Source organism: Haliotis cracherodii, unplaced genomic scaffold (assembly GCF_022045235.1).
Source record: "Haliotis cracherodii isolate W230 unplaced genomic scaffold, xgHalCrac1.p SCAF_1, whole genome shotgun sequence".
In the NCBI taxonomy this organism is placed as follows: domain Eukaryota; kingdom Metazoa; phylum Mollusca; class Gastropoda; order Lepetellida; family Haliotidae; genus Haliotis; species Haliotis cracherodii.
In genome coordinates this window covers 36,605,318-36,632,704 of record NW_027266264.1, presented here as the reverse complement: position 1 = coordinate 36,632,704, position 27,387 = coordinate 36,605,318, and the positions used below count along the sequence as shown (strand labels likewise).

General features: G+C 41.0%; 2 protein-coding genes across 3 annotated transcripts; one reads left to right on the top strand and one right to left on the bottom strand.

Annotated features, from left to right (window-relative positions):
• Window positions 1-203: 203 nt before the first annotated feature.
• LOC139464058 (dolichol kinase-like) lies at window positions 204-24,756 on the bottom strand. 2 transcript variants are annotated; one of them, XM_071245598.1, is made up of 13 exons: window positions 24,689-24,756; window positions 23,186-23,332; window positions 22,579-22,660; window positions 21,825-21,925; window positions 7,791-7,964; window positions 6,949-7,112; window positions 6,440-6,487; window positions 5,755-5,952; window positions 4,354-4,560; window positions 3,754-3,916; window positions 2,985-3,083; window positions 1,893-1,970; window positions 204-1,010 (listed from the first exon to the last, which is right to left on the bottom strand). In XM_071245598.1, the coding sequence occupies exons 2-13, from the start codon at window positions 23,292-23,294 to the stop codon at window positions 877-879; spliced, it is 1,557 nt and encodes a 518-aa protein (XP_071101699.1). In that variant the 5' UTR covers window positions 23,295-23,332; window positions 24,689-24,756; the 3' UTR covers window positions 204-876. The 2 variants fall into 2 exon arrangements, with proteins under 2 accessions (XP_071101699.1, XP_071101708.1); XM_071245607.1 differs by lacking the exons at window positions 22,579-22,660; window positions 23,186-23,332; window positions 24,689-24,756 and adding an exon at window positions 20,722-20,811 and having other exon boundaries at window positions 21,825-21,903.
• LOC139464054 (uncharacterized) lies at window positions 11,113-17,206 on the top strand. The gene is made up of 3 exons (XM_071245584.1): window positions 11,113-11,365; window positions 13,129-13,194; window positions 16,559-17,206. The coding sequence occupies exons 1-3, from the start codon at window positions 11,113-11,115 to the stop codon at window positions 16,909-16,911; spliced, it is 672 nt and encodes a 223-aa protein (XP_071101685.1). The 3' UTR covers window positions 16,912-17,206.
• Window positions 24,757-27,387: the final 2,631 nt, after the last annotated feature.

The following is a 27,387-nucleotide window of genomic DNA, read 5'->3' as shown; positions in this document are numbered from 1 at the left end:
ATAATTGGAATACTGCTAAACCACCATTAAACCCATCTCACCCACTCACTCTCTTGCGAACCATTGCCTGAATACCATTCTTGGTGTTCTCCTGCAATGTGGTTGGAATATTGATAAGATGGAATAGAGCCTCACTCACCCATCTTTCTGTGACATAAAGATGGAAGCATTATTTGTAAATTCAAATTTATTGATCATGTATAAAATATATGCAACAAGTGTAAATGATCTTTATGGAAGTATGAACAATAGTTATCATAAACAGTATACTTGTAACAATGTTGGATTTCAATCAAGAGGGAAAGCCCAGAGGAGTGGGTTGCCAATGATGAAGTTATGACATTGTCATCATCATGACACATGGTGCAGTGTGCTGCATGACATAGGTTTGTTGGTTTGTTTGGTGTTTAACACCGCATTAAGCAAAATTGCAGCTATATGATGGCGGTCTGTAAATAATCAAGTCTGGACCAGATGATAAAGTGATTGACATCCTCAGCATCGATCCACGCAATTTGGATATGATGACATGCATCAACCAAGTCAGCGAGCCTGATCACCCGATCCCGTTACGGCAAGCATGAGTTGCTGAAGACCTATTCTACGCCAGATCTTCATGGGTTGCATAACATAGGTGACATCTGGACAAATATTAGACAGTTCTGCATGAAAATAATGACAGACATATTGTCATTCTCCATGATAAGAATGAAGAAGTGTACTGTTTGCATGGCAATGATGAAATTTGACAAAATGACATTGTCCTGAGGTAAGATAGGTGCATGATCTTTGACAGTGATGACTTTATCTTCAGACAGGAAACACACAGTGTAGAGTACTGTACGACAATGCTGACTTGATGCCGTGCTGATTCTGTCATGACACACAGAGCAGAGAATAAGTCAGCAAGGGTAGAACCAGGTTGTCTACTTGCAGCGTAAAAGCTTCATACAGTGAAGACAGGATGACTGGTAGGACAAGAGACAGGCCGAGTGGACTCGACACTCCCCCTAAAAGAGCAAGGAACACAGTGGAAACATTTCTATATGGAATGGTTGACAAGCATTAGAACTGGTCAGTATATGGTGACTAAAGCTTCAGTATAGTTAAGTAACAAACCATATAAATGTTGGCCTGTAAGACATCAAACATGAACAAGACCGGTTTCAGATGTGGTCAAGGCATAAATGTGGCACACAACCAAGTAGTCACACCATCCTGGTGCCATTCACACTCAGCAGCCATTGTGGCCACTAGATGCATAAGTTCAGTTGCCTTTTATGACAAGTAGGGCTAATATCCAAATCTTTGACTATCCAAACTCATAAGTGTAGCATATGAAAGATACAAACAAGCAAGAAACCTACACTCATGAATCAGTGTTAACTGTTTGTTTGTTTCTTGTGTAACGCAGCACTCAGCAATATTCCAGTTATATGATTGCAGTCTGTAAATGGACCAAACAATCCAGTGATTGACATCATGAGCATCAATCTATGCAATTGGGATACGATGACATGCATTAACTAAGTCAGCAAGCCTGACCGACCGATCGCGTTTGTCTCTTTTTACGACAATGATAGTCCCCTTTTACGGCAAGAATAGGAATCAATGCAAGGTGTGAGTGTCAATACACAGTTCCGCAATATTTCTGAAGAAGAACTTTACTGAACTGTAATTGTAATAAAGAGTGAAAATAAGGTGTAATTAAGCATCTTATAAATAAATTTTGTTTGAACAAACTGATTAGTCTTGGCAAGATTATTATGTGAAAACAACGACTCAAGGACACTATTGCTTTGGTAGTTTGACCGGACCGAGGCTGCATGGATTGGGTCCTTGGTTTCACAGCTTGACCTCAACAAGATGTAACTATGTGCATAGTGTCTGACCTGACAGTGTGAGGCAGGCCATGACTAGAGCCTGACTGATGGCACACAAGGCTGTTCCTTCTAGAGACTTGTTACTTTCTGAAAGCAAAGTGTCGGATAGGAATCTGTAGTAACTCACTTCTACAATTCTGTTGAGTCTTTAGTGTTTCATAAGAACTTCAAAATACATTTACTGGCGGTTGTAATCCAGAGCTGTTTACACAACATTTATTTACTGGAGGTTGTAAGCCAGAGCACTTTACACAACATTCGTTTATTGGAGGTTGTAATCCAGAGCTGTTTACACAGCATTTATTTACTGGAGGTTGTAAGCCAGAGCTGTTTACACAACATTCATTTACTGGAGGTTGTAAGCCAGAGCACTTTACACAGCATTCATTTACTGGAGGTTGTAAGCCAGAGCACTTTACACAACATTCATTTACTGGAGGTTGTAATCCAGAGCACTTTACACAGCATTCATTTACTGGAGGTTGTAATCCAGAGCTGTTTACACAGCATTCATTTACTGGAGGTTGTAAGCCAGAGCTGTTTACACAGCATTCATTTACTGGAGGTAGTAAAGCAGAGCTGTTGACACCAACGTGTACTCTGTACTATTGAAGTGTGAACATGACGTGAACCCTGGGCTGTTAGGTATTGAAAAAGGGAGCAAAAGTGTTTGTCTAACTACAGAGTGTTCTGCTGAGAAACCAAATTTAGAATCAAAATAATTTTAGATTTAAGAATATGCTTTTTAGTTTTGTCCTTTGATTTGTCTCGGGAAGATTCTGAATCAGTATCTATCCCCCCACCCCCACTGAGTTACAAAAATGTGTGTTTCACCAGCCCCCAACCCCCCACCACACACACCCTGAATATTCACATATTGCCATCAATGATTCCAGGTCACATAACAGTCCCACACTTCTTCATAAAGTTTCAGCTGCTTTGGCCATGTGGTTTCTCAGAGCAGATTGTAATGTTTACAGCTTACACAGCATACCATGCTCTCACTTGGACCTCTCATCATTTTGGAAAACATAATGTGAAAACTGAGCTGGCTTGTGACTGAATTTAGTTTTTGTGAAAAAGGTGGTAAATATGTGCTACCTGGCCACTTGTGTTGACCTAACAGAACTCCCCCTACAGATGCTGCCGTGTCGCCCACACCAAGGGAGATAACTCCACTGTACATTGGCAGCAGAGCACCTGAAACATAATTGATAGGAATCAGCCTGACGAACAGTCTTCCCTTTGTATACTATTTCCTTGTTACTTAAAGGCAATTAATATCTTCAGTGGAACTGAGGCCTATAACATTGATGATACTTTCAACAATGAACCAGAGTAAACCCCAAATAATTACCTCAGGGTTTAACCTGTGTCAAGCGGACCCCCAAAATATATTGTTTAGGGTCCAGTTGGAATATGGGAGGGTCCAGCCATACAACACAATGACATTGTACGTTTCAAGTTGTTGGTCACATACGGTATAATCTAAACACTAATAATCATGACAATAAACTTAGTGTCTTTTATTTACTTGTTTGTTTATTGTTAAACGCCACAGTCAAAATTCCAGCTAAATGACTGCGGCTGGTAAATAATGTCTGGACCAGACAATCCAGTGATTGATATCATGAGCAATAATCGATGCTGTTGGTGACGATGACATACAGTCAAGCAAGTCACAGAGCCGGATCCATTAAGGCTGCTGGGGACCTATTCTAAACTGGAACACCCACAGGGTTACAGTCTTTTCAAACTATTGATCAAATTGATTAATAAATTTCGATATAAAATCTAGTCCTTTTGTGTGTTTATATATGTAGTGCATGAAGCATACTACATGCACATTTATGCGTCGCCCTATTCCTACCATTGACTGGCCTGATGCTGGAGATCCAGAGTGGCAGAGACAGGCCCACAAGGAGGTAGATGTGGGTCAGTATCACAGGGCCTTCATCCTTGTCATCGACAAACATCTTGAATGAGCTGTCAATAACCTGCCCCAGAGGAGGAATAGAGTGAACCCTCACAGCCTGGAACGACATCCAACATCACAGTGCAAGCTACATCACCATCAGAGGAACAGGGAACACTATATCCATACAATCAAATATACATAAAAAAATACCCTTTGTTTTGTATGAAAACATACATGTGTAAATGATGTGTGCTCTTAATCTGGCACTTTTCACTTCATATATGCCTTCAACAAGAAACTACCAGAATGTTGTTTGTGTCCAAATCAGCAGCACTTTTACTGGTGTTAGATGATGTTCTGTAAGTAAGACTGGGTCAGTCAATGTACTGGGTGACAGTAGGAGGCATATTCTGTAGTGTTGGGTTTATCATGCAATTGGTAATGTATCAATACACAACACAATACAAATACTGTATTCCTTTAATTGACATCCAGTCCTCAATGGATGGATCTGACACATGTGGAGGGTACAAATAAAGGGAGTGAACTCACTTCAAGCAGCAGCAGGAAGGCTCCAGCACACACAGATGCTAGGTGCAGGAACTCTGCATCCACCATCAGCCCTGGAATGTATACGGCTACTATGACCAGATGGAATGACTTGCGGGTGATGGTGTCTCCCTTAGCACTCGACCCTTGATACAAGCTCAGCACGGCCGCCACAACAGAGCACACCAGCCAGTACAGCAGTAGACTCACCTGTAGCAGAAAACACAGCTCAGCATATCCACATGGAGCGGAGAGTTCACTCTGGCACTCAAGTACCCCAGTCAGTAAACGTCAATCTCGTAAACATCAGATGTCCTACATTGATACCATACCTATCTGTGTGAAGATATGATGATACAGACCTCCTAGTACCTCCATGGGAGGTGGTATCAGGTGGACCAGAACTGAACTTGACTACCCAATCTAAATGAAGGATGTGTGGTTTCTTGAGCCACTCAGATGTCAGCTTACTTCAAATGATTCAGTTTCACCTCTTTACCACCTTGGGCGCGTTGCAGGCGATGAATTGCTTAGAGTGCCGGTAAGCAAATAAATCGCTAACCCCTGGGTCTGCATCAGCTCGAGGCGCTTGCAAGTTCTTCCAAATTGAAGCACACTCTTCCAGTTTGGTTTGAGAAGGAAGCGACCTCAGCCAGCGATTGGTGCGATTGCAAGCGGCTAAAGGTTGGAGAGCTGTTGTTAGGTGCTGTACATCGCTTGCAAGCGTTGGCTGTTGGCAATGCACCCCTTGATTCATATATTCAATTTGTACAAAAGAAAACCCACACAGAACACAAATATGCCTTCGATGGTCTCCCTGTATGGTGTAGAAGCCATGGTGCGCAGAAATAACAGGGTGCTTAAATCTTATAGATGAAAGATTTTTCACCAGAAAACAACACTATCACTATTCCCTGCCATAGGGGACATTAGAATTTTGTTTGTTCCTATAGAATTAGTAGTAAATAACATGGAAGTTATTCAACGTGTCCCCATTTCTGACACTATGCAGGTTGATAAAAACATGTAGCAAGGGCCATAACTCTGTAAAATATGAATTTACAACACCAATTTTCTGACTCATATAATATCATGACCAGTAAGATCAGTTTGTAAAATTTCATTTCTCTAACTTAAATAGTTCTTGCCTTGAGAATCAGACAGACGGAAGGAAGGAAAGATGGATGAAAGGACGAACGAACTCCGTCCCTATATCCCCAGCCCCACTTTGACAATAATTGGGGAAATCTTGAAGCATGTTCAGACCTTCAAAATTAACAAGAAGGCAATCTGGGTTCAAAAGAGAAAGGGTTTGGGGTTGATGCACATCTCTCCCTGTAAATGCCAGTGAGTATGAATTAGAATGTTACTGATGTCAACGTCAAGGCCACACCCATCACCTACCCTCTTCGGATGTTTGAATATGCTGGTGAACATCCAAGTGACAATGTCCTTCCTGAGGACCAGGTATGATGCAGGGATGACGAACACTGCTGACACGCATGTGAACACCACGTAGAACACCCACGGACGTTCTCCACGGACAGTTGCAGGGAGGAGGACGTACATGATGATAATCACGAGTAGAGCAGCAAATATAATCTGAAAACATCACAGTGTTCGATTATCATCCTGACAGGAAAAGATTTGTTTGGTAATTAATTCAGGAAAACTGGACTGCCTGTATCTTTATCCAACACTAAACAGGTTGGAGATAGGAGATTATGGTCTTTTCATTTCATGATTCCCCTGTACAAGCAGTCATACATCACATGGTATCACGGTTATGTGTATAGATATCTCACCGTATATCGTCGTCTATAAAGCGACCCCACGTATAAGACGACCCCCCTGTACAAGCCTTTAAAATCTATGCTAATTTATATACCCCGTCTATAAAAAGAAATTTGATTCAGACATGAATCTAACTCTGTTTTTGGTTGTAGAGTATTTAATCCATTTCAATAAAATCAACCTTAAAATAATGACATTTAAAGTGCGGTGAGGCACCACAGGGCCACTTGACCTCTATGCATATGTTCAGTACATTATTATTCCACTGTATGTGCTCTGAGAAAGGTGAACTTACTGTATGCAAAGAATCTATGCTGTATATTTTAAAGTTGATGATGTCTGTCTGCAAAACAAGAACAGAATTGTATGATTCAGCTTCAGTTTCTTTATAATTTATCATCAGTTCATAACATACATTTCTTAATTTCCACATATCATTATAACAGATAAAAACTGATAAAAACTGATAAAAAGGTATTAGGTAAACCTGAGGAACAACTTGCACAAAGTGATCTTAGCGCTAAGACTATTGTGAGACCGTGTTGAAGTGAGTGAGTTACAACAGTCTCATCACTAAGTTTGATTTATGCAATGGGGTCCACAGCGCTGTTCAACAGCAAGCGATCTTATTGCAACAACTACAGTATGTCCATGTTGAGGTAAGAGAGTTACAATAGTGTTAAGTTTCCACTGTGAAAGCTGGTCCTTGCATGATAATGCTCCAAGCAAAGCAATCAAGCGACTTCTGTAAGTCTATGTTGTAGTAAAGGAGTGAGGACAGCCAACGGGTGACAGACGACTCACAGAGGTATAAACATGCACTGGCTTCCACAGCAGGACTGCCAGGAGCTGGATGCTGCAGGACAACTCTCCCAGGGTGAAGGTCCTGGGGAGGTGGTTTGGAAGATGGAAGATGACAAGAAACACAAGGACGGACAGCACTAGAGCCATCACAGTTGCCATGGTACCTGCAATATCAGGAACAACATCCTGCTTAATGTCACTTGGTATTTACCATTAAGCAAATCGTACCAATCATACTTATTAAAGAGTAAAGATGTGGCACAAGAATATCGTGATATTCCGTTTGAGATCAGGATCCCATAAATGATATTTTGTGAACGGAATGCATATACCTTTAGATTTCAAACAGTATGGAATCTTTAGAGTGTGATCTGCTGTCTTTTTTAGATGACAAAAACTTTTCCATGATGATTACAGCAAAACAACATTCCTAACATGACTGACTTGTATCCTGTAAAAGATCATGCCACAATGTAGCTCACCAGAATGTTCTAAGTTATTCATCGTCTGAAAGTAAGATGCTAAAGGTCATACTTGAGATTCAGGTGAGCTAAAATTGCAAAACAGAGAGAGAGGAAGGATGCAAATCTATCTGTTATTTTTAGTTTGTTTGTTGTTTAACAGCACACTCAGCGATATTCCAGCTATATGAGGGCGGTCTGAAAATTATCGAGTCTAGACCAGACCACCCTGTGTTTGAAATCATAAGCATCGATCCACGCAATTGGGATACATTAACATGCATCAACCAAGTCAGCGAGCCTGACCACCTGATCCCATTAGTCGTCTCTTACTAAGTCTATATGTAGCACAACAAGGTATTAAAATTGAATGCCACACACCTGCCATGACCAACATAACAGAAGATGAAATAGCAGATGCCGTAATGAACACGGGCATTGTCCACAAGGAGCAGGTAGAGGGAAGACGTTTACTGGGATCTCTGTTGGTGATGACCGCCAGGGCAGCCATGGAGGACACCAGGAAGGCACATCCCAACATGGAGTAGGCGTAGTCTACAAAACAAAGCATCAGATTGTTTATTTCTATTGTTGACTTATAACATTGGTTGCAACATAAGTTGAGTTTCGTACACTGAAGTGAGTGATGTGTAATGCCAAGGACAGCAATTTTCAAACTGAAGCAAATACAGAGATCAGTTAATAATCAAGACAAAACAAACCAATGACAGAAAGCATGAGTAACAAGCAGGTAAAATGTTTGTTTGTTGTTTAACACCGCACTCAATAATATTCCAGCTATATGACGGCGGTCAGTAAATAATCAAGTCTGAAACAGACAATCCATTGATTGATGATATGAGTATTGATCAACACAATTGGGATACGATGACATGCATCAACCAAGTCAGTGAGCCTGTACTCCCCAATTGCGTGGATCGATGCTCATGATGCCAATCACTGGATTGTCTGGTCCAGACTGGATTATGTACAGACCGCCGTCATATAGCTGAGTGCGGTGTTAAACAAATAAACAAACAAACATTAGGATGGAATGGGTAAGTGGGATTACGCAGTATTCCAGCAATATCACTGCAGAAGATCAAATAAATGGGCTTCACACAATGTACACATGCAGGACTTGAACTATTGTGTTCTGTTGAAAAACTAACATAATTACCATTAGGCCTCATATTAATGAATAATTCACTTGACTACCATTATAAACCTCCAGTTACGTCGTCCTATTGTTCTCCAGTTGGGTTAAATCTCATAAACAGAGATGTTATAATATTCCATGGATTTGATTAATACAACTTCCGTTTTTATTGTAACATATAAATGTTTCTCGCGAGAAATTGATTTCGCATTGTGAACACAATGTAATGAAGAGTAAAATCAAATGTTTTCTACATATTCCCGTGGATCGAACAAGCAACCTCTGTATCTGTAGCCCAGCGAGTGTACCACAAGGCAACAGACGCGCTGATAAATTAAGCCCAATGCTTTTAAGAATGTATTTTTCAAGTACCCAGCAACCCATTTTCCCAACAACAGATATTTTACTCCCGTTTCCTAAGCTTCATGGAAAGTACGTATGAAACTTTAAAATGTTGATCATGTTGTTTGAGGTTTCTTTTTTCGGTTCATGTGTTAGATAAAACACTTCCCCTCTGTTTTATCCCATGGATTTGGGTTTCATTTAAAAAAACAAAACCTGACGTGTTTTATCCTACACACAAACGTTGGTCATTTAGCTGGTGATTCAAGGAAACACCCATTTTGATCTGCACAATAAGTGTGCATTTATATGTTATAATATGAGAGTGTTTGAATGAGACAAAAATAAATGTCTTTATCTTTATCCCTAACCTAAAACTAGGAACCCCCTACCAAATTATATTATAGGTACCTGCTCAACCAGTTGTAACACTCCTTAATCTTTGATTATAAACCTATTCATTGGGATCGCTATTAAGTAAGAGACTTCTTTCTATAGGCATTAAAACCTATTGTGATGTTTTACTTTCCAGTCGGGTTAAATCTCATAAACAGGGACGTTGTAATGTCCCTGGGATTTTATATAATATCCCAGGGATTCACATAATGTCCTGGGTATTTTATTAATATAACTTCCGTTCAGATTGTAACATGTAATGAAATGTAAAATCAAATGACAAATGTTTTCTTTATATTCCCGAGGATCGCAACCTTCATATGTGAGTGAGGGTACCACGAGGCTACAGAGGTGTTGATAAGCCTCACTGGTTTTTAGAATGTCCTTTTCAAGATCCGTACGCCAGCAACAGATATTTTACGCGCGTTTCCTAAGGTTCATGGAAAGTATGTTCGAAACATAAAAATGTTGATAAATGTTGTTTTAAGTTTCTTTTTTCGGTTTATAAGCATGGAATAACACTTTCCCTCGGTTTCGGTAGACAGAGCATGCCCTGGGGGTCGGGGAAACCCGCGAGGGCTTCGCCCCCTTGGTTTTTCCCTCTCCCCAGGGAATGCTCTGTCTACCAAAACCTCGTGAGCATGTTTTCTCCAGTACATAAAGCCTATTAAAAGGGACATACAAATACGTCATCCTGAAGTAGAGTTGGGAACAGGTTGCATATTGGATTGGATCGATCATCCAAATTAATCAGCTTAGATCCTTTTGTTGTTTTTCAGTGTTAGGTTAAGTGAAACTAGATCACACAAAACAGAAACAAAGAAATACTCACTGCAACAGCAAGAAGACATTATAACTGCATGTATGAATGCAGCGTATTGAAATTGCATTACGTGTTACAGCATTTTGGTTTTGTGACAGAGTATAGCGTTTTATTTCATGTAGGAGCGCGTGTGGGGTGGGGATGGGGTGAGCGCTAACGTGCGGGCGTGCTTGCGTGTTGGAGCCTAACTAAGTGATGCATTGAGATGCCTCTAAAGACCACATGCAACGAGGCCAATTCTAACCCAGAATCCCAACGTGTTCTCAATTAAGTTACCTCTTAGGCCTAGTATTGCGGTGCTAGGGACACATTCTACGTCAGGTCTCGACGGAGATTTACACATACGAAACACATACAACAATAAGGAGTGTATTACCCTGCCCTGCGAAAATAAAGGGTCGTAAAACAAATGGTAATTACAATTGTGAATTACGGCTACAAACAATTATCACAATAAATCGCGATACGAGCTCGCCCCATACGCTTTTGGTACCGCAGTTACCAAGAAACTAAGCGGCAAAATGGTGATAATACAAGTAAATGCCGCTACATCACAATGACAGCCATAGCCCCCAAATCACACTGGACCTCGTCTCCCTGAGGCTATATGTATAATACGTAGCTTAGTTGTGAGTCTAAGGGCACGGAGTTGTGTCAAGTCATGGGCCAGTGACCATAACATACATCCATCTGTTACCACTAACAATTCGTGACAAACACTGCAAGTGTTATGGTTAGTTGCGCAACGCTCGCCAAGTCTCTAATACACCAGTGACGTAACGCTGGCGACTCGTAAACACAAACACCGCTAAAACCTGCACCGCGACCGGTTTGGGGTTACTAGTGGTTATGTTCTGATGCAGTGGAGGGTTGATCGTTCAGCTGACCAGCCCGTGAACCTTGTCTGACCTTGCGCTACATGCACAGTGCCCCGCGACTCCTCTTACCTCCAGCCAAAAGCAGACGCAGACGAAAGCAGCACGATGGAGATGGACTTCTTGAAGGATTTCTCCGACAAATGGCAACTTAACAAGAAGACCGTGAAAAGTCTCGAAGGCAACAACATCGTTTTGGAGGAGGATTTTCTGGATTTGTCCGATTCGGACATCGAAAATCTTGGTTTGACCATCGGCCAGAAGAATGCGCTAAAGAGGGGCATATCTATCGTGAGGATGTCGACCACGATGACGCAAGAATGTGGAGAGGACATAGCGCAGCGTGAGTCCCGTGTTCAAGGTCAGATTACGTTGAATCGATCGGTGCTACACTAACCCACTGGTCATATGATGAACCTGACGTAAACGTAATGCAAAATTCCATCTAACTATTTGATGAACCTGACGTAAACGTAATGAAAAATTCCAACTATTTGATGAACCTTACGTAAATTCCAGCTATTAGATGAACCTGACGTAAACGTAATGACAAATTCCAGCTATTTGATGAACCTGACGAAAACGTAATGAAAAATTCCATTTACCTATTTGATGAACCTGACGATAACGTAATGATTATATTAAGCGTGACATTGAAAAAAAATGTATAACTCCGCCAAAACACGCGTATAACATGTAACAGTCGTACCTTATGTCGAGACACTCAAAATTGCAAACAAAGACAAATTGTAGCATTAAGCTTATACCATGAGGGATTGTTCATATTTAAATAACTACCCCCCACCCCCCCCCCCCCCCCCCCCCTACCCCTAAAAAGCTGTTGATCCACTTGTTTGTTTGTTAAGGAGCAGCAATAAAGTAATAAAGAAGTTGAAATCCAAGTCATCTTGTATATCGCGATGATAAATTAACGAAGATGGCTGCATGTGTGCTAATGATTATGAAGTGAAAACAAGCCATTCCGTCGATAAGGAATAATACTTACAGTAATGACAAACTTTGCAAAGCGTGCTTTGCAAGAAATATCTTTTTTGCAAATAAACATCATTGAGTTTTGATCACGTGGTTACAATCCAACTGAGGCTTGGCAGTCAGGTGACTGCGAGCGGCTGTCTGCAGCGTACGTACATTATCAGCACGAACAGAAAGAAAAATACGAGCAGATGTTGTATTTAAAGCGCTGTTGACCACGGTCACTGCTAAGTATAACATCTCGCAGTCATCTGACTGACGATTATCATCCGGATTGGAAAGACGTGATCAAAACCGGATGTTTAACGTTAAGAAAATGGACATTTTGCACATGACTGATTACTACATGATAAAATTCGATCTTGTCGCTATGTGGCTGAACTATTGCAGATGCGACGTCAAAAGTCCACTCACCCACTCCATTAGTAATAAAGATTCTAAAATACAGCTAAAGACGACCATCCAGTAGAATGCGCACGTTATTATGCAATACCATATTGTAGTTTGCATGACTTTTACGTGACGTACATATGCCCCCTTGTACAGTATGCATGACCTTTACGTGACGTACATATGCCCCCCTTGTACAGTATGCATGACATTTACGTGACGTACATATGCCCTCTTGTACAGTATGCATGACCTTTACGTGACGTACATATGCCCCCTTGTACAGTATGCATGACATTTACGTGACGTACATATGCCCCCCTTTTACAGTATGCATGACCTTTACGTGACGTACATATGCCCTCTTGTACAGTATGCATGACATTTACGTGACGTACATGTGCCCCCTTGTACAGTATGCATGACCTTTACGTGACGTACATATGCCCTCTTGTACAGTATGCATGACATTTACGTGACGTACATGTGCCCTCTTGTACACTTGTACAGTATGCATGACCTTTACGTGACGTACATATGTCCTCTTGTACGGTATGCATGACCTTTACGTGACGTGCATATGCCCTTTGTACAGTATGCAGGATCATTACGTGACGTACAGGTGCCCTCTTGTACAGCATGCATGACCTTTACGTTAGGTACAAATTAATGTCCTCTTGCCCAGTACGCATGACCCTTATGTTAGTACAAATATCCTCTGTAAGCGTCCCTCTGTTACAGATCTGTCCAACAGTCTCGCCAACATGTCCTTCTACTCCTGCATGGCCGAGGACCAGACCGACTCAAGTGAGTACTCCTGTAGTGTGGGCACGTGGAGGTTAAGGCAACAGACAACCTTATCATCAGTCATCAGCCTAAAGTTAGATTTAGCATTCATGACGATAACACATAAATAGCCAAGTACTTCGTAATTGTGAGTGGTTGTTTGACGCCAGTCTGCAATATACAAGCGTCATCACTTCGGCGTCATGAATAATCGCGTCTCGATCAAGTAAACCAATGGTTAACAGTATGAGCATGGGGCACTGGAGACCTATATCCTGTTCCGGGTCACCATGATGGGACATACATACATTCATTCACCATATATAAAAGTATGTCAATGACATAATCATGCCACTTGGTCATTCTTGTCTTAAAAATGTAGAATAAACAACGTGGTACCAACATGTATTTACAGGCATTTCGGCTGAATGATATAAAGTCTGCATGCAATTGTGAAGAGGCAGCATAATGTCATTGTGAATATTTGCAGTCACTACCTTCCTTCTTTGATAGGCATTTAGAAGTTGGTGACCTAAGTAAGGAAAAGAATTTATGGATGAACAACTTCTTTATTGCAGTTAAGAGCGACGTTTCGGTGTAGGTTCATCACTTGCTTGATAACGGTGTTCGAACCTACACCAAAACGTCGCTCTTAATTGTATAAAGAAGGTGTTCATTCATAAATTTTTAACCTTACTCACTACCTTCCTGGTAATCATGGTAATTAAAGACACTATTCAACACTTAATTATTCACCTGTTTTAATGCTGTCTTGGTAATTACAGTCGCAGTAATATCATGATGCAAAATGTTCCAGATTTACAGTTTGTAGTATACTTGATATTTGTAGAAAACACGTGTATTTCTTATCAAACTGGCCAAGGAATTAAAATGAAACAAATGTGCAGTGGTGTGTAACTATTTACTTGCGATTCAGCTATTCAACTGGATAATTCTCCGCTAAACTGTGATTCGATGATACGCCAAGTTTCAATAGACAGTGGGTATTTATGCCCAGAGGCGTCATATCCTATAACTGACCATAAAGCGCCCCACACTAAACCAGCGCTGTGCAGTGCATTGTGTCCGTGCGTTTTATTTTAACCCACATTTGGGCAGCTCTTCAATGCAGTAAACTTGTCCATTATCAAATAAAGACGAAGCTTGTGAAAGAAATATAGCATATAAGATATCAGTTGAATAGTTCTAATCTTGGAGGTCTTAATTGTGCAAAGGGATTTGATTTCAATTAATTAAAACAAAGTTGTCAATGACTGTCCAAGACTTATATGGCATTTCGGCGTTTTTATAAACCTTGGATTGAATGACATACAGACAGGGATGTTTCTTTACTTCAAGAATCAAAAGTTCTTCATTTAAATGTAATTTTGGCATCGAGTTTAGTTCAATAAAGACCGTATTTGTCAAACGTGATTTTCTTTTCACCCTGAAATGACATCATAAAAGGTTATTTCCCACAGTGTCGTGGAAGCAAGCATATCGATGTTTTTTTTCGTGATTGAAAAACAATAATGCCGTCACGCAGTCGCTGAGCTGCGATAATAAGGGGTGGTTATCTTAAAACATCAAGAGCGAATTATTTGCTGCCGACGCGCTGCACCGAGCTTACTACGCCCTGTTGCAGTGTGGGAAGGCCTTTACACCAAACAGGTCATGTTGACATGTAGATTTCATATGGAGGTTTGTGTGCTATATATGTTGTGACATTCTAGTATCTTGCACGACACAGCAGAATTCACTCACTCGCCGTGTTCCATCACGTGGACTTGACTGATCGCGCGACACAAGCACCTTGATCATTGAACACTCTGAGTTCACAGAGGTCATTCAAAACCATGTGTGGTCCGTGGGGAAATGTAAACAGAGACATATATTGTCATGTTACTGACAAATATGTTCATAAACTCTAATTCATGTTTCGTGATACCACCCTTGACTTATGGTGCAATTCGTAAGACAACAGCCTGAAAACGACATGAAAGGTGGCGTGTTTCTTGCACAATTATCAGATGACCCAACAACCCTGAGAATTTCGCTTGGCAGCAGTCCCGGGTCTAAAGTCCGCACTGGGGTCACGGGCAGGAAATACGTGTGTTGTTAAGGTCACGCAAACAGAAGTAAGATGAATGTCCACTGATTGGAATTATATATAATACAATGCCTCAATGATATCAGAAATCAGACTAATTCATGCTGTAAATCGAAAGGTAATGTATTTGGGATTCTTAAAATCAAAACTGCACGTGCTGGATTGGTGCACGCTCTTCACGGGGGCTTTAAGTGACGTCACTTGTGGTCACTCCCCGACTGAAATTGACAACCTTGGCATTTGTAAATGCGTGTGGCTCGAAGTTCAGACAATCCTGTCCGGTTAAAACAACTATAAATATCAAGCTAACGTTACCACGCTCAATTCCTTTTCAATCTTCGTCAGCGTAGCCTAAAACAGATTTCAATTAAGGTAAGACTAAAACATGTCATTAGGTGCCTGTTCTTAAATCGCAGCATAACGTGTTTTAATCAATCATTGAATATTAATAAGTATAGTGGCAATTGCTCTGAAAATGTATAGCACTTTAATGACAGTCGGCGCTGTTGTCAGTGTCCTAATGCCCTCCGTTATCGTGTCAGATTATCTAACACACCTAGCAAATTCCCAAGTCAGCAGGTTTGCAGCAAGATGGATATTGCAGATTCAGAGAGTAAGAAAGATTATCATATATACATTGTAATTTATGTCTGTTTGAAAATAATAATAACAAAATGTATGTTGTACGAAAGTACAACCGCCGGTCCTTATCAACTATCAGACCACACCTGGATATTTTTCCAACCGAACGTACAACGAGTCATTATCCAACTGTTCTCGATGTTCTACTATCGAACCGGTCGTTATTCAACTATCGGACACACACATTTTATGTTCTACTATCGAACATAGCACCGGTCGTTATTCAACTATCGGACACACACCTGTCCATTTTCTACTCTCGAACTTCTGTTCTAGTGTTCGGTCCACGTCCGATAGTAATACTGGGATTTTCTCGCAAACGAGATCGCAGCTATTTGTCTGAGTTAATGATACCTAGTTAGTTTAAGTGAGGGAGCCTACATAATAAGGTCTATCTACACTCCATTTCAACCCAAGTCATGTACGTACGAACTTATACTTTAAGTCAAATTCGTAACAGTTTTGCATTCTATCAAAATTTTGCAATAACCAAGCATACACGTAACTTGTACATGTAATTTAATGAATGAACATAAATGTAAGATATGTAAACCATCCCCACGTGTTGCCACGCTGTTTTGATAATAACGTATGACAAAACAATATGTTCTAACAGACACCATTTTGTTTCAGAACGACAGGAAATGGGTTTTATCAAGAGCACCTTCTACCTGGGGCTTCGGTACGTGTTCCTCTTCCTGCTGCTGGGCTATCACACACTGGCCAAACTGTGGAACACCCTATTGGCTCCCTTTGAACCAATCAAAGTTGAGGCCAGGAAGGTCGCACCCCAAGACGTGTCATTTGAAGGCATTGTGGGTACCCTGAAAAGGCTGGTTTTCCTGGCAGTGCTGGTGTGGGCGCACTTGGTCCAGTCCTTCTTGGACAGGGTGATGCAGCCAGTGCACAACATTGCGGAGAACATGTCTGACTTCGTGGAGAGATACGACCCTCACACAACTTCAAGAATGGTAAAAGTGGAGTGAACTCCGCAGGACTGCTACAATTTGTACAGAGACCATGATTTTTGTGATACATCCAGACATGTAAATGTGACTTTGAACAATGTTTTGTGAAATGTTTGACTGTGTTGTCATGATTACATAATCCTGAAACTGGCCAAATACTGTGTGCCCATTGTATGTGATTACTGTGCACATGGTAAGAAGCTCAAGTTTGTTACAGAATACAGACAATGTTGTATTTGTTGAATTTGATGAGTGTTGTTTTACATTGTTTCAATGGACTTCAAGTTCTATGTAAACATTAAATTATGATTTACTTGAAGAAAGTTTTGTTCTCATCTTGTTTTCTATCATTACATGATGGGTGGGGTGAGGTGAAATGGGGTTTAATGTTGTGTTCAAGATAATTCCACTTAGATAGGGACGTGCATGCATGTGTATGTGTATGTGTGGCTACTTGTACTAGTCCAGACAAATGCTGATTTTATAGTACATGTAGTAGCCCACTGAGATACCATGTCACAGTTTAATATGAATACCCCTCTCAGACACAGTATATTGACCCCCCAACCAGTCTTTGTTTTATCCCTTCAATTCCGAGTGTCAGGCCGTACAACAAGTACTATCCTATAACCTTGTCCTATCAACTACACCATGGAGGCGGGTCGAAAGTATGACGCGGACAGGAACCAACCCCCCGACCTTCTGCTCTCCGGGCAGCACTCTCTTGTAAAGTTTGTGAAGGCAAACTAATGGATTTGTTATGAGTTTAAAGATACATCTATACAGGTTCCTTTCATCTTTGGTGGATAGACATCCTACAACACAACTTTTGTTGAGACATCAACCAAAAAATAATGCAGGCCACAGTAGGTAATGGGTTTGTATCTGAATAGAGTGAGTGAGTGGCTGGGATGCTGAAGTCTGCATTGCTACAGCTACTGTCATGTTGCTCACACTATTAACCATGTTAACCCAGCGTTAGAAATTGGCACTAGTCCTGTAGTCCTTACCAAACTCCCAAATAGTAAAGATATCCTAAGGACTAGTAGAAATTGGCCCATTTTAAGGGTTTTGCTATATGTTATCATTATAAGGACTAGTTGACAAAAACTGTTAGTTTCTAACCCTGTTAACCACTGGTCTGTGTGGCCAAGGGTTGATAGCCTTACATGCTGTCACATGCTGAAGATCAGGGTTAGAATAGGTCTTAAGCAACCATTACTTGCCATAAATGGAGACTACGGGATTGGATGTTCAGACTCGCTGACTTGATTGATGCATGTCATTGTATCCCAAATGTGTGGACCGATGCTCATGATGTGAATTACTGGATTTTCTGACCCAAACTTTATTATTTACAGAACGCAGTCATGTAGCTAGAATATTGCTTAGTGAGGTGTTAAACAACAAAGAAAGATCCTTATTCATCCACTGTATCATATGTACATAATATACACATGCACAAAAGTTAAGCACCACCCACCATATTTGTGACCCTAGGGAGTGCAGAGTCTATTGCAAGACAGAAACGTCAGTAACGTGTGTATGATCCACGGACATTGACCCGACTTCAACCCTACGCCTCATACTCATTACAAGTCGTTGAATGCTTCTCTGAGGCAAACAGATCCATTCTTCATGAAGTGCGGCTTCAAGTCCAGCAAAATTTTGAACTGGGGGATCACAATGTCTGATTTTCCGACCAATAATGTCCCAGAGATGCTCAATTGGATTAAGATTCGGACTACAGGCCGGCTAAGGAAGAGTGGCAATAGCTTCTTGACGCAAATAAGCAAAAACTGCCTGAGATGTGTGTGGTCTAGCATTGTCGTCCATGTAAACAGGTCTTGTCTGAAGAGGATGGTTGTCAAAATGAGGGACTACCACTGGACAAAGAAAGGCATCTTGGTATTGTTGGCCATTCAGGTTTCCACAAATTGTCACCAGCGGAAGTTTGCAGCCGAAGAGAACACAACGCCATATCATGAAAGACCCCCGCCACATGCTAAGGTCTTCTTGATGTTCCTTGGTGCAAAACGAGTGTTACGTTGCCTCCAAACACGTCTTCGACCATCAACAGTTCGTAGCAGCATTCGACACTCGTCAGACCAATGGATCCTTCTCCAGTTGGCCAAGTTCCATCGACTACGGGCACGACATCATATCAGATGATTCCGCATGTGCCTCTCAGTCAGTTTTACTGGTCTTCTGGCGTTATAACCAGCCGCTCTGAGGCGACGCCTTACGGTCATCGTCGAGAGTCTCTGATGGGTAATCCACTGCAGTCTTAAATCTGTTGAAGTGGCAATTGGATTTCGTCTGACTATCCTGAAAAGACGTCTATCATCTCTGTTAGAGGTCTTTTTTGGCCTACCAGACCTATGCCTGTCATTGACATCGGTTTGACCATGTTTGACAATCAAATGAGTGATAACACTGTGATGACGACAATCAAATGAGTGATAACACTGTGATGACGACCAATTTGTTTAACAGTCTTGCAATGGCCCTGCATGACATGCCAGCATTTTTCATGCCTATCACTTGCCATCTCTCAGCGTTCGTTAACTTTCTCCTCACCATGGCTGATTTTCAACCTCTATTGGAAGGGGAATCTCATACAGGAGCCAAATGCAATCACGTGTCTGAAATTTGAATTTCACTATTTATAGGGTAGGGGAACTGCAGCAACACGTAAAGCACGCTTTCCTTGTGGTATCTGGACAAATTTGGGTTCATTTGGGTCCCCACCTTCCTCATTTCTATCCTTAACTTAGCACAGAATTTCCTGTGCTCATGCGAGTGATTTGATGGCTATTTTTAGCATCATGCCATTGGAATTAGGCTCAACAGCAGGCTATGCTGGAGAATGGGTCCAGGGTACCGTGTTTGACGTAATAAGCACCCAGGGCGCTCTCAAAATTAGAAAAAGGGGGCTCTTATTAGAATATTATTTTGGTGAAAAAAAAAACAGAGTTGAAAGATAAATATCGTTGTTTATGCTGACAGCCTGAAATGTTTATGTACGACAGATATATTTTTCCAGAATTTAATTGCCCATAATTATAAGTGTGCACAGAACACATGAGTGTGTATTATACGCGAATAAATAACTCTTGTGTACATTGATCAATCGGAAGGGGTGCTAATCGGGATTGTTCAACTATCGCCGTGGGCGCTTATTAGAGCGGGCCGCTTATTACGTCGAATGCGGTATACATAAAATTGTAGAATGGATGCATAATACACTGGATTAAGGAAGATGTGAGTGCATGTAAAGTTATCAATCCTTGACCATACAGACCAGTGGTCATATCTTATGAATAACAACCAACATAAGTGAGGTGGCTTGTACACAGCATGGAGTTGTCATTCCTGATGATCACATATCTAGGCACCATAACTACAGCCCTTGTGCCTACACAGTACCCATGTACATTGAGAAAATTGCAGGGCACATATCAAAATGCTGCACTTGGCTATATTTCAGTTTTGATTGTTTGTTCATTGTTTAACACCGCATTCAACAATATTCTACCTATTTGATAGCGGTCTGTAAATAATGAAGTCTGGAATAGACAATCCAGTGACTAACATCATGAGCATCGATATATGCAATTAGGATACGATGATCAATCAAGTCAGCGAGTCTGACCACCCGATCCAGTTAGTTGCCTCTTACGACAAGCATAGTTGCCTCCTATGGCAAGCACAGGTTGCTAGAGACCTATTTTAACCCGGATCTTTACAGGTGTAAATAAATAGATATGGAAAGTACTGATTATGTGTTCTAACCAGAGAATGTTCTAAATGTTTGCTGTTACCCACGATTATAGACTTGAGCTTTGTGCTGATGATCCAGCCCCTAGATATCCATGATATCGTGCAGTGTCTTGCGATGCTCATCAAACCATTCAACTAAGACATGAATTGAAATAAGAATTATATACAAGGATAATTACCAAAACCCGCAAACAGAGATTAAGCTTTCAAACGTTTAGGGGATTTCAATGGCCCTACACTAGCATGATTAGCAGTGTCGTTTTCACTGTAGAAAGGAAATGTACTCATTAAAAGAATTCGAATACTAAGAGAGCTTATTTGAAGTAGTGAGGAAACAAAATTACATTTATGCAGCTTTTGGCAATATTCACAAAGCAAAAAGATTCATTATGCCCATTTAGAGAATGAAGTGGCAAAATTTATGATAGCTTTTAATATTAAAATATTTCACTTTCGACGTTTACCTAGAGTTGCAGATTAAGACATTGCACATGTCGAGTATTTACTTACAAGTTATCTTTCATAATTGGTATTGATAGTTTTCTTTGGGTATTTTATATATTTTTACTCTCTTGGGTCCAGTCTGTTGGGTAATTTTACACAATGAGCAGACATATTTATTAATAATTTTAGCTTAAAATACTGTTTCAGGTGACTTCTAATGTGTGTTTGTGTGCTCCACCAAGAGTATAACTTGTCATTCACAACAGCCACAAACATGTCAAACTAACAATATGTGAAACATAGCGCCTTTATGATGTTCATGAATATATTATGAGATGCCTCCATTCAATCAATTTTATGCAAATATGCAACTTATCATTCTTATCTGGAGCTAGTATCAAGCTGCTTTGATTACAGAAGGCCGTTGCCAAATCTTTCATAAATTTTGGTCAAGCAGCTAGTGTACAAATTAGATTGTGAGTGAGTGAGTGAGTGAGTTGGGTTTAACGCCACTTTTAACAGTATTCCAGTTATATCACGGCGTGTCAGCTTAATGTGGGAGGAAAGCCCGAAGTGATGCAGGTCTCAGACTTTTACCACTTCGGTGAAACCCACGAGCACGGGTATGGTGCTGACAAACCTAGAAACATAAAATTAGATTGTGACTTAGACAGCTGGTGGTATGATGGAGATGCTGTACTCACTCATATCGATGAAGACATTCTGTCTAGCTATGAACACCAGATCAGCTACAACAGTCAATGGGACCAGCATAGAACACAGGTAACCAAGGTCTGCTTTTGATCTGGAAAACATGACATTAACACAACTCAAAACTACAGATGTGACTGTTATTTACAACATGTACAGGTAGTTGTCATGGCTTCACTCATACAAATTTACCTGGAGGGCTAACAGGAAAAGTCACACAAATGCATACTCTACATGTTCTACACCCTAAAAAGTTTTAAGTTCTCACGATACCTCAGAGGTTAACTGGTCGTGCACTTTCTCCCTCTCTATCACACACACAGACACACATACAGACACACACACACACACACACACACACACACACACACACACACACACACACACACAGACAGACACACACACACACAGACATACATACACACACAGACACACACACACACACACAGACATCGATCACTGAAAGGGTTGTTTCACCATGTTTACCACAAATGAAGATCTTGCTTAGAATAGGTGTTCAAGCAACCCATGCTTTTCGTTAGATGCGACTAATGGGATCTGGTTATCAGGGTCGCTGACTAAGTTGATGCATGTCATCCTATCCCAATTGTGTAGATCAATGTTTATGATGTCAATCACTGGATTGTTTGGCCCAGACTTGATTATTTACAGACCAGTGTCATATAGCTAGAATACTGCTGCGTGCGGTGATATACAACAAACAAAAAGAACAAACACCATATTTACCTGAACAGTTGTCTGATGTGAGGTTGCTGGTTGTCCAGGTAGGTTTTCAGTGTCAGTGTCAAAAACTGACAACAGACGGACACTGATAAACAAAATATACTTTAATTATTCACAAAAAAAATATGCACTGACAAACATTGTTGTGACAAAAATTCTAAAATTAAATCCGCACAAATTTGTAATAATTTGTTCATATGTTGGAGGCCCAGGTACATAATCACAGGCTGTATATACTTGAGCCAGATGTTTGACTGTATCATTGCATAAATGAAAACAATCTATCCAGGCGTGATGACGCACAATCACAAATCACACTGTATCTAAATAATAATAATAATAACAATAATGATAATAATAATAGGCTATTTATATTGCCCATATTTCCACACCACACATACTCAAATCGCTATTATGATCTACATGATCTTCATCATATTCAACTGTGCACGAAATATGCATATGTCGGAAAGCGCATGTTAAATCCCCAATTAAGTAAGTAAGATCTTGCTCATAAGTTGGTAACAGAATGTTCACAGCATTGTATTTAGTATTTATTTATTTTATGTACCAGGACTATTGTCATCATCATCATCATCATCAACCTTACCTGTGACACATACTGATAATTGTGCACTAAAGGTGTTCCAGGCCGCAAACAAGACAAACACTGTTGTTGCAAGTATCACCAATATCTCAAGCTGTATTCGTGGAGTCATTGCCACCTTCGCCACTGCATCAGGTCTCTCTGTTATTTCTGACCGAACCATAAACATGTTAAATTACTAATTAGGCAAGTAGACAGATGTAGGCCTATCGTCGGATCAATTCATGGCTTTTCGTATCGATACGTCATACATTTTCGGACGGCCATGTTTATCGCGATTACTCGCGCTATAACGGAGGGTGTAGCATCACACAAATACTCAGATGAGGCTTGTTTTTACGAGAAAGGTGTCTTTTATAAGTGAATGAGATGTTTACAGTTGGTCCTATGTCTAGAGAGAAAACTACGAATGTTTCTTAAGTGTGCGAAAACCAATAACACGGGGATACTTGATGTGATAGAAATAAATACAAGTAGTTTCTACAGCTCATCTGATTACACTTGAATTGTCTTACACTAACAGTGTTGGGAGTAGTGCACTTTACCGGGCGCACTTTTTCAGATCCAATTAGCGTTGTGGGGGCTCGAACGCGCTTCGCCGGCTCACCGGCTCTACTAATTAATGCGTTAATTAGCCGACGCTCTACCACTGGACCACAGGCGCTATCACATGTAATCACTGCTAGTTTAACAGGTCATTAGAATCCCCTTTGAAATGCATGCGTAATTCAGTAAACAATGAATTGCGCATGCGTGTGACGTCACTGCCCGCTCTCCCATTCATCTTTTCTTGAAACCACACCCGCAATTGTTTATGTCAACATGACCGACCAATGGGATTAACTGGATTAACGCTTGAAAAGGTAAGAATTTATGGCTAACCCTTGCCCAAGGCCAGCTGACCCTAATGACCGAAAAGGGGTTTTGGATCGTAAAGACGTGTAAGTTTCCCTAAGACCGAAAAACGGGTATTGGATCATAAAGTTGTGTAAGTTTCCCTAAGACCTAGAACGGGTGTTTGATCGTAAAGATGTGTAAGTTTCCTTAAGACCGAGAACGGGTGTTTGATTGTAAAGATGTGTAAGTTTCCCTAAGACCGAAAACGGGTGTTGGATCGTGAAACGAGAGTCACCAGAGCGTGAGGCACGGTAACGGTATAACGAGACAGCGGTGGCACTATAGCGCGGTAATTGAGCGGATGGTAGAGCTCGGGCTGCGCCCGGTAAACTGCATTGTTGCCACAGTGTTTGAGTGAGTTCTATTTTATGCATTTCAGTTTTATTACGGTGTGTCAGTTTGATCATTTTGGAGTTGAAGGAAAGCCTTGACCATGTCAACACAAACCCCCTCCGCCCCTTCGTTTTTACAAGTTATATATGTAAAATATATAAATATATAACACTCGTATATGCTGTAGGATACATCATGATAGATCGTGGGTACTTTATGGTGTAACTGAGATGCATGTCACTGTCTTCTGCCATTATAATCTGGCGGTAAACTTACATTTGCCGCGAATCGTTCCTACCATCTCTCACTGTCGTGATAGACGCGGCCATTTTAGAATATTTATGTAAAGCGTGTAAAACTTGTTTTCGTAAATATCTCACTATTACATAACATGATCATCAACATTCTAATTTTTAAATTTATGCAAATAATATATTGCGCAGACAAAATTCATGTCTCCTTGTTTCGTCAATACTAAAATTTATACGAAACTGCTGTTTCAAAGTCCGATAACTCTATTATGGCTGAACACGTTTAGTGGTAAAGCAGCCGTCATCTACATAGCCACCCCATTCGATAAACTCATTCACTACGAGAAGGCAAAAAGATAAACCCGTATTTATCTGTTCATCAGCCCGAATCCAGGCATTATTCCAAAGACGCCCTCTCAATATACCCAATTCTCCGTAGTTGGTGACTCAAAACGAATACTACATGGGTGTATATAGTGGAGTGTTTGGAGTTTTACGTTGGTCGACGTCGTCTAGGGCGTGCATGAACATTTTACATACAGCTATGTGAATGAACCACGTAATCAGCTGTGGTTTGTTTTTGTAAGGTCATCAGTTTGGGAATTGTCATTAACGCCCTTATGATACCAAACGTGAACATTTCCACTAATAATCTTTACTGTCAACTCGGATTTTAATTCACTACAGGGCAGTTTAACTCTTTCAGACCCATTAGCATGTTCATTCAGGTAAATGCCAGTGGTCGTTCAATAGTTTCAACGTATTGAGAAGTAGTAGCATCCCCCCCCAAAAGCTTCAGGTTTGTAACAGAATTTTCCTAAATGTTGGTTCGCAGTTCAAATTACAGTCCGATGGAGAACATGAAAACAATGGTCTGATGATTAGATAAACTTGCAAAACAGATGTCTTGCCCAGCGTGTCAGAATAACTGTGATTTAACTGTAAATGACCGAGAAAACAGGTTTCAGGGGTTCCCAATGTTCCAGTTATATCAGGCGATCCACACTAGGGCGGACTCCACCACCAACGATTCACGCCGTCGCCATCATCCAGAGAAGATAGATGCAGGTAGACTAACATAAGAGTCCCTGATATAAACTTATGAATAGCGATAAAATAAAATCATTACACATTTACGGAGGTACGAGTATTAAAGAAAGCTCAAGTATCTTAGTGTCAGATAAGAACATGGGGATGACTATGTGGGATGCGAGAGCTGAGACGGGCATGGAAGTCCAGTGTGTAATTATATACAGTGTACTATGCATCTGTGTAAGAGACGAGGTGCAGGGGTGCGCATGTTTCAACTAGCGCCCTCTGTAGGTGCTAAGCCAGTCGTCCACGAGTTTGGTATTGTATCGTCTCGGGCCCCTTCCTCCAGCCAACACCATCTGTTATGTCATCCAGAATGAGAGGACATCTCAAATTCTCGTCACTCAACAACATGGCCGCCTCTACTCGGTCGTCCATACTTTGGGCGGTTTCTATTTGATACTTATTACTCCTAAAGTGCCACCCGTCTGTTGGATGAGCTTCCTTTATGTATATCAGAAGAAAGTCAGCGATATGTCCATAGTCTTGAACAATGTCGTTGAACTTGGCCAGCTTGCTCATAAAGGGAGGTCAGCTACAGCTTCCAAAGTTGAGAACCAGAGGGCGCCCCTTCTTCATGAAGTCGAGCAGACGGTGTTTGGTTTTACGGTTTCCTGACCAGACGTATGGGTTACAAGCTAGGTCATTCTCGTCTGGGTTCAAACCTGCGCCCAGACGCCACTCTTCTAGAAGCCGTTTCGGCACGAGGAACGCCTCATAGGAACTTTCAAAGACTTTTTCTACAAACCTTAAAACTTTCGTTTCACGGGTGAACACATTCTTGCGATGTTCACAGTAGAGTCACGCAAAGACATATATACGTATATACGTCTTTGAGCTCAGTTTGCTCAGAACGTCTTCACCTTACCGAGGGACTATGTGAGCGGGTGTGGTCATTCCTGTAACATTTCGGACATGTTTGGGACCTCGAAGTTGATGACGTTTACCTTGGAAAGAAGACACTGAGACTGCCTGAGTATATGACAGTGAATCCTTTGAAATAATGAAAATGTGGGCTCATGTAAATTGTCTAGAAACGTTTAGACACGTTCCCCTACGACAAAACACGTACGTATGTTGTTGTTGTTTGTTAGTTTGTTATTTAACGCCGCACCAGGACATATCACAACTATATGACATTTGGACCAGACAAGCCAGTGATAGATAATATGAGCAACGACCGGGGCACAATGACGGGCAAACAACGTACTGCGTCACTCACGTTGATCACAAGATCCATTAAGATGCCCTTTTAAATACTACCAGCACAGATAGTTTGGGACCCACTCTGAACTGAAACCTGCACGGAGGCACGTACATATAGAATCTTAATATACCGCAGTTTTACATCACAGAACATCACCCTGGACAATGATGTAATCAAATGGTTATCGTTTATTTCTGAACCAACTAAAAATTGCCTTCACATCAGCCATATTGGAAGGTCACTTATGCACGTATCAATGTGTAAGTTATGTCTGCGCGTCCGAGGTTCAGTCGTAAAATACATATTGCGGAGACCTGTTCTGCACACACCAGACCAATAGGCCAATGTTCCGGTTCGGGAGACCCACTCTGCACACACCGGAACGATAGGCCAATGTTCCGGTTCGGGAGACCCACTCTGCACAC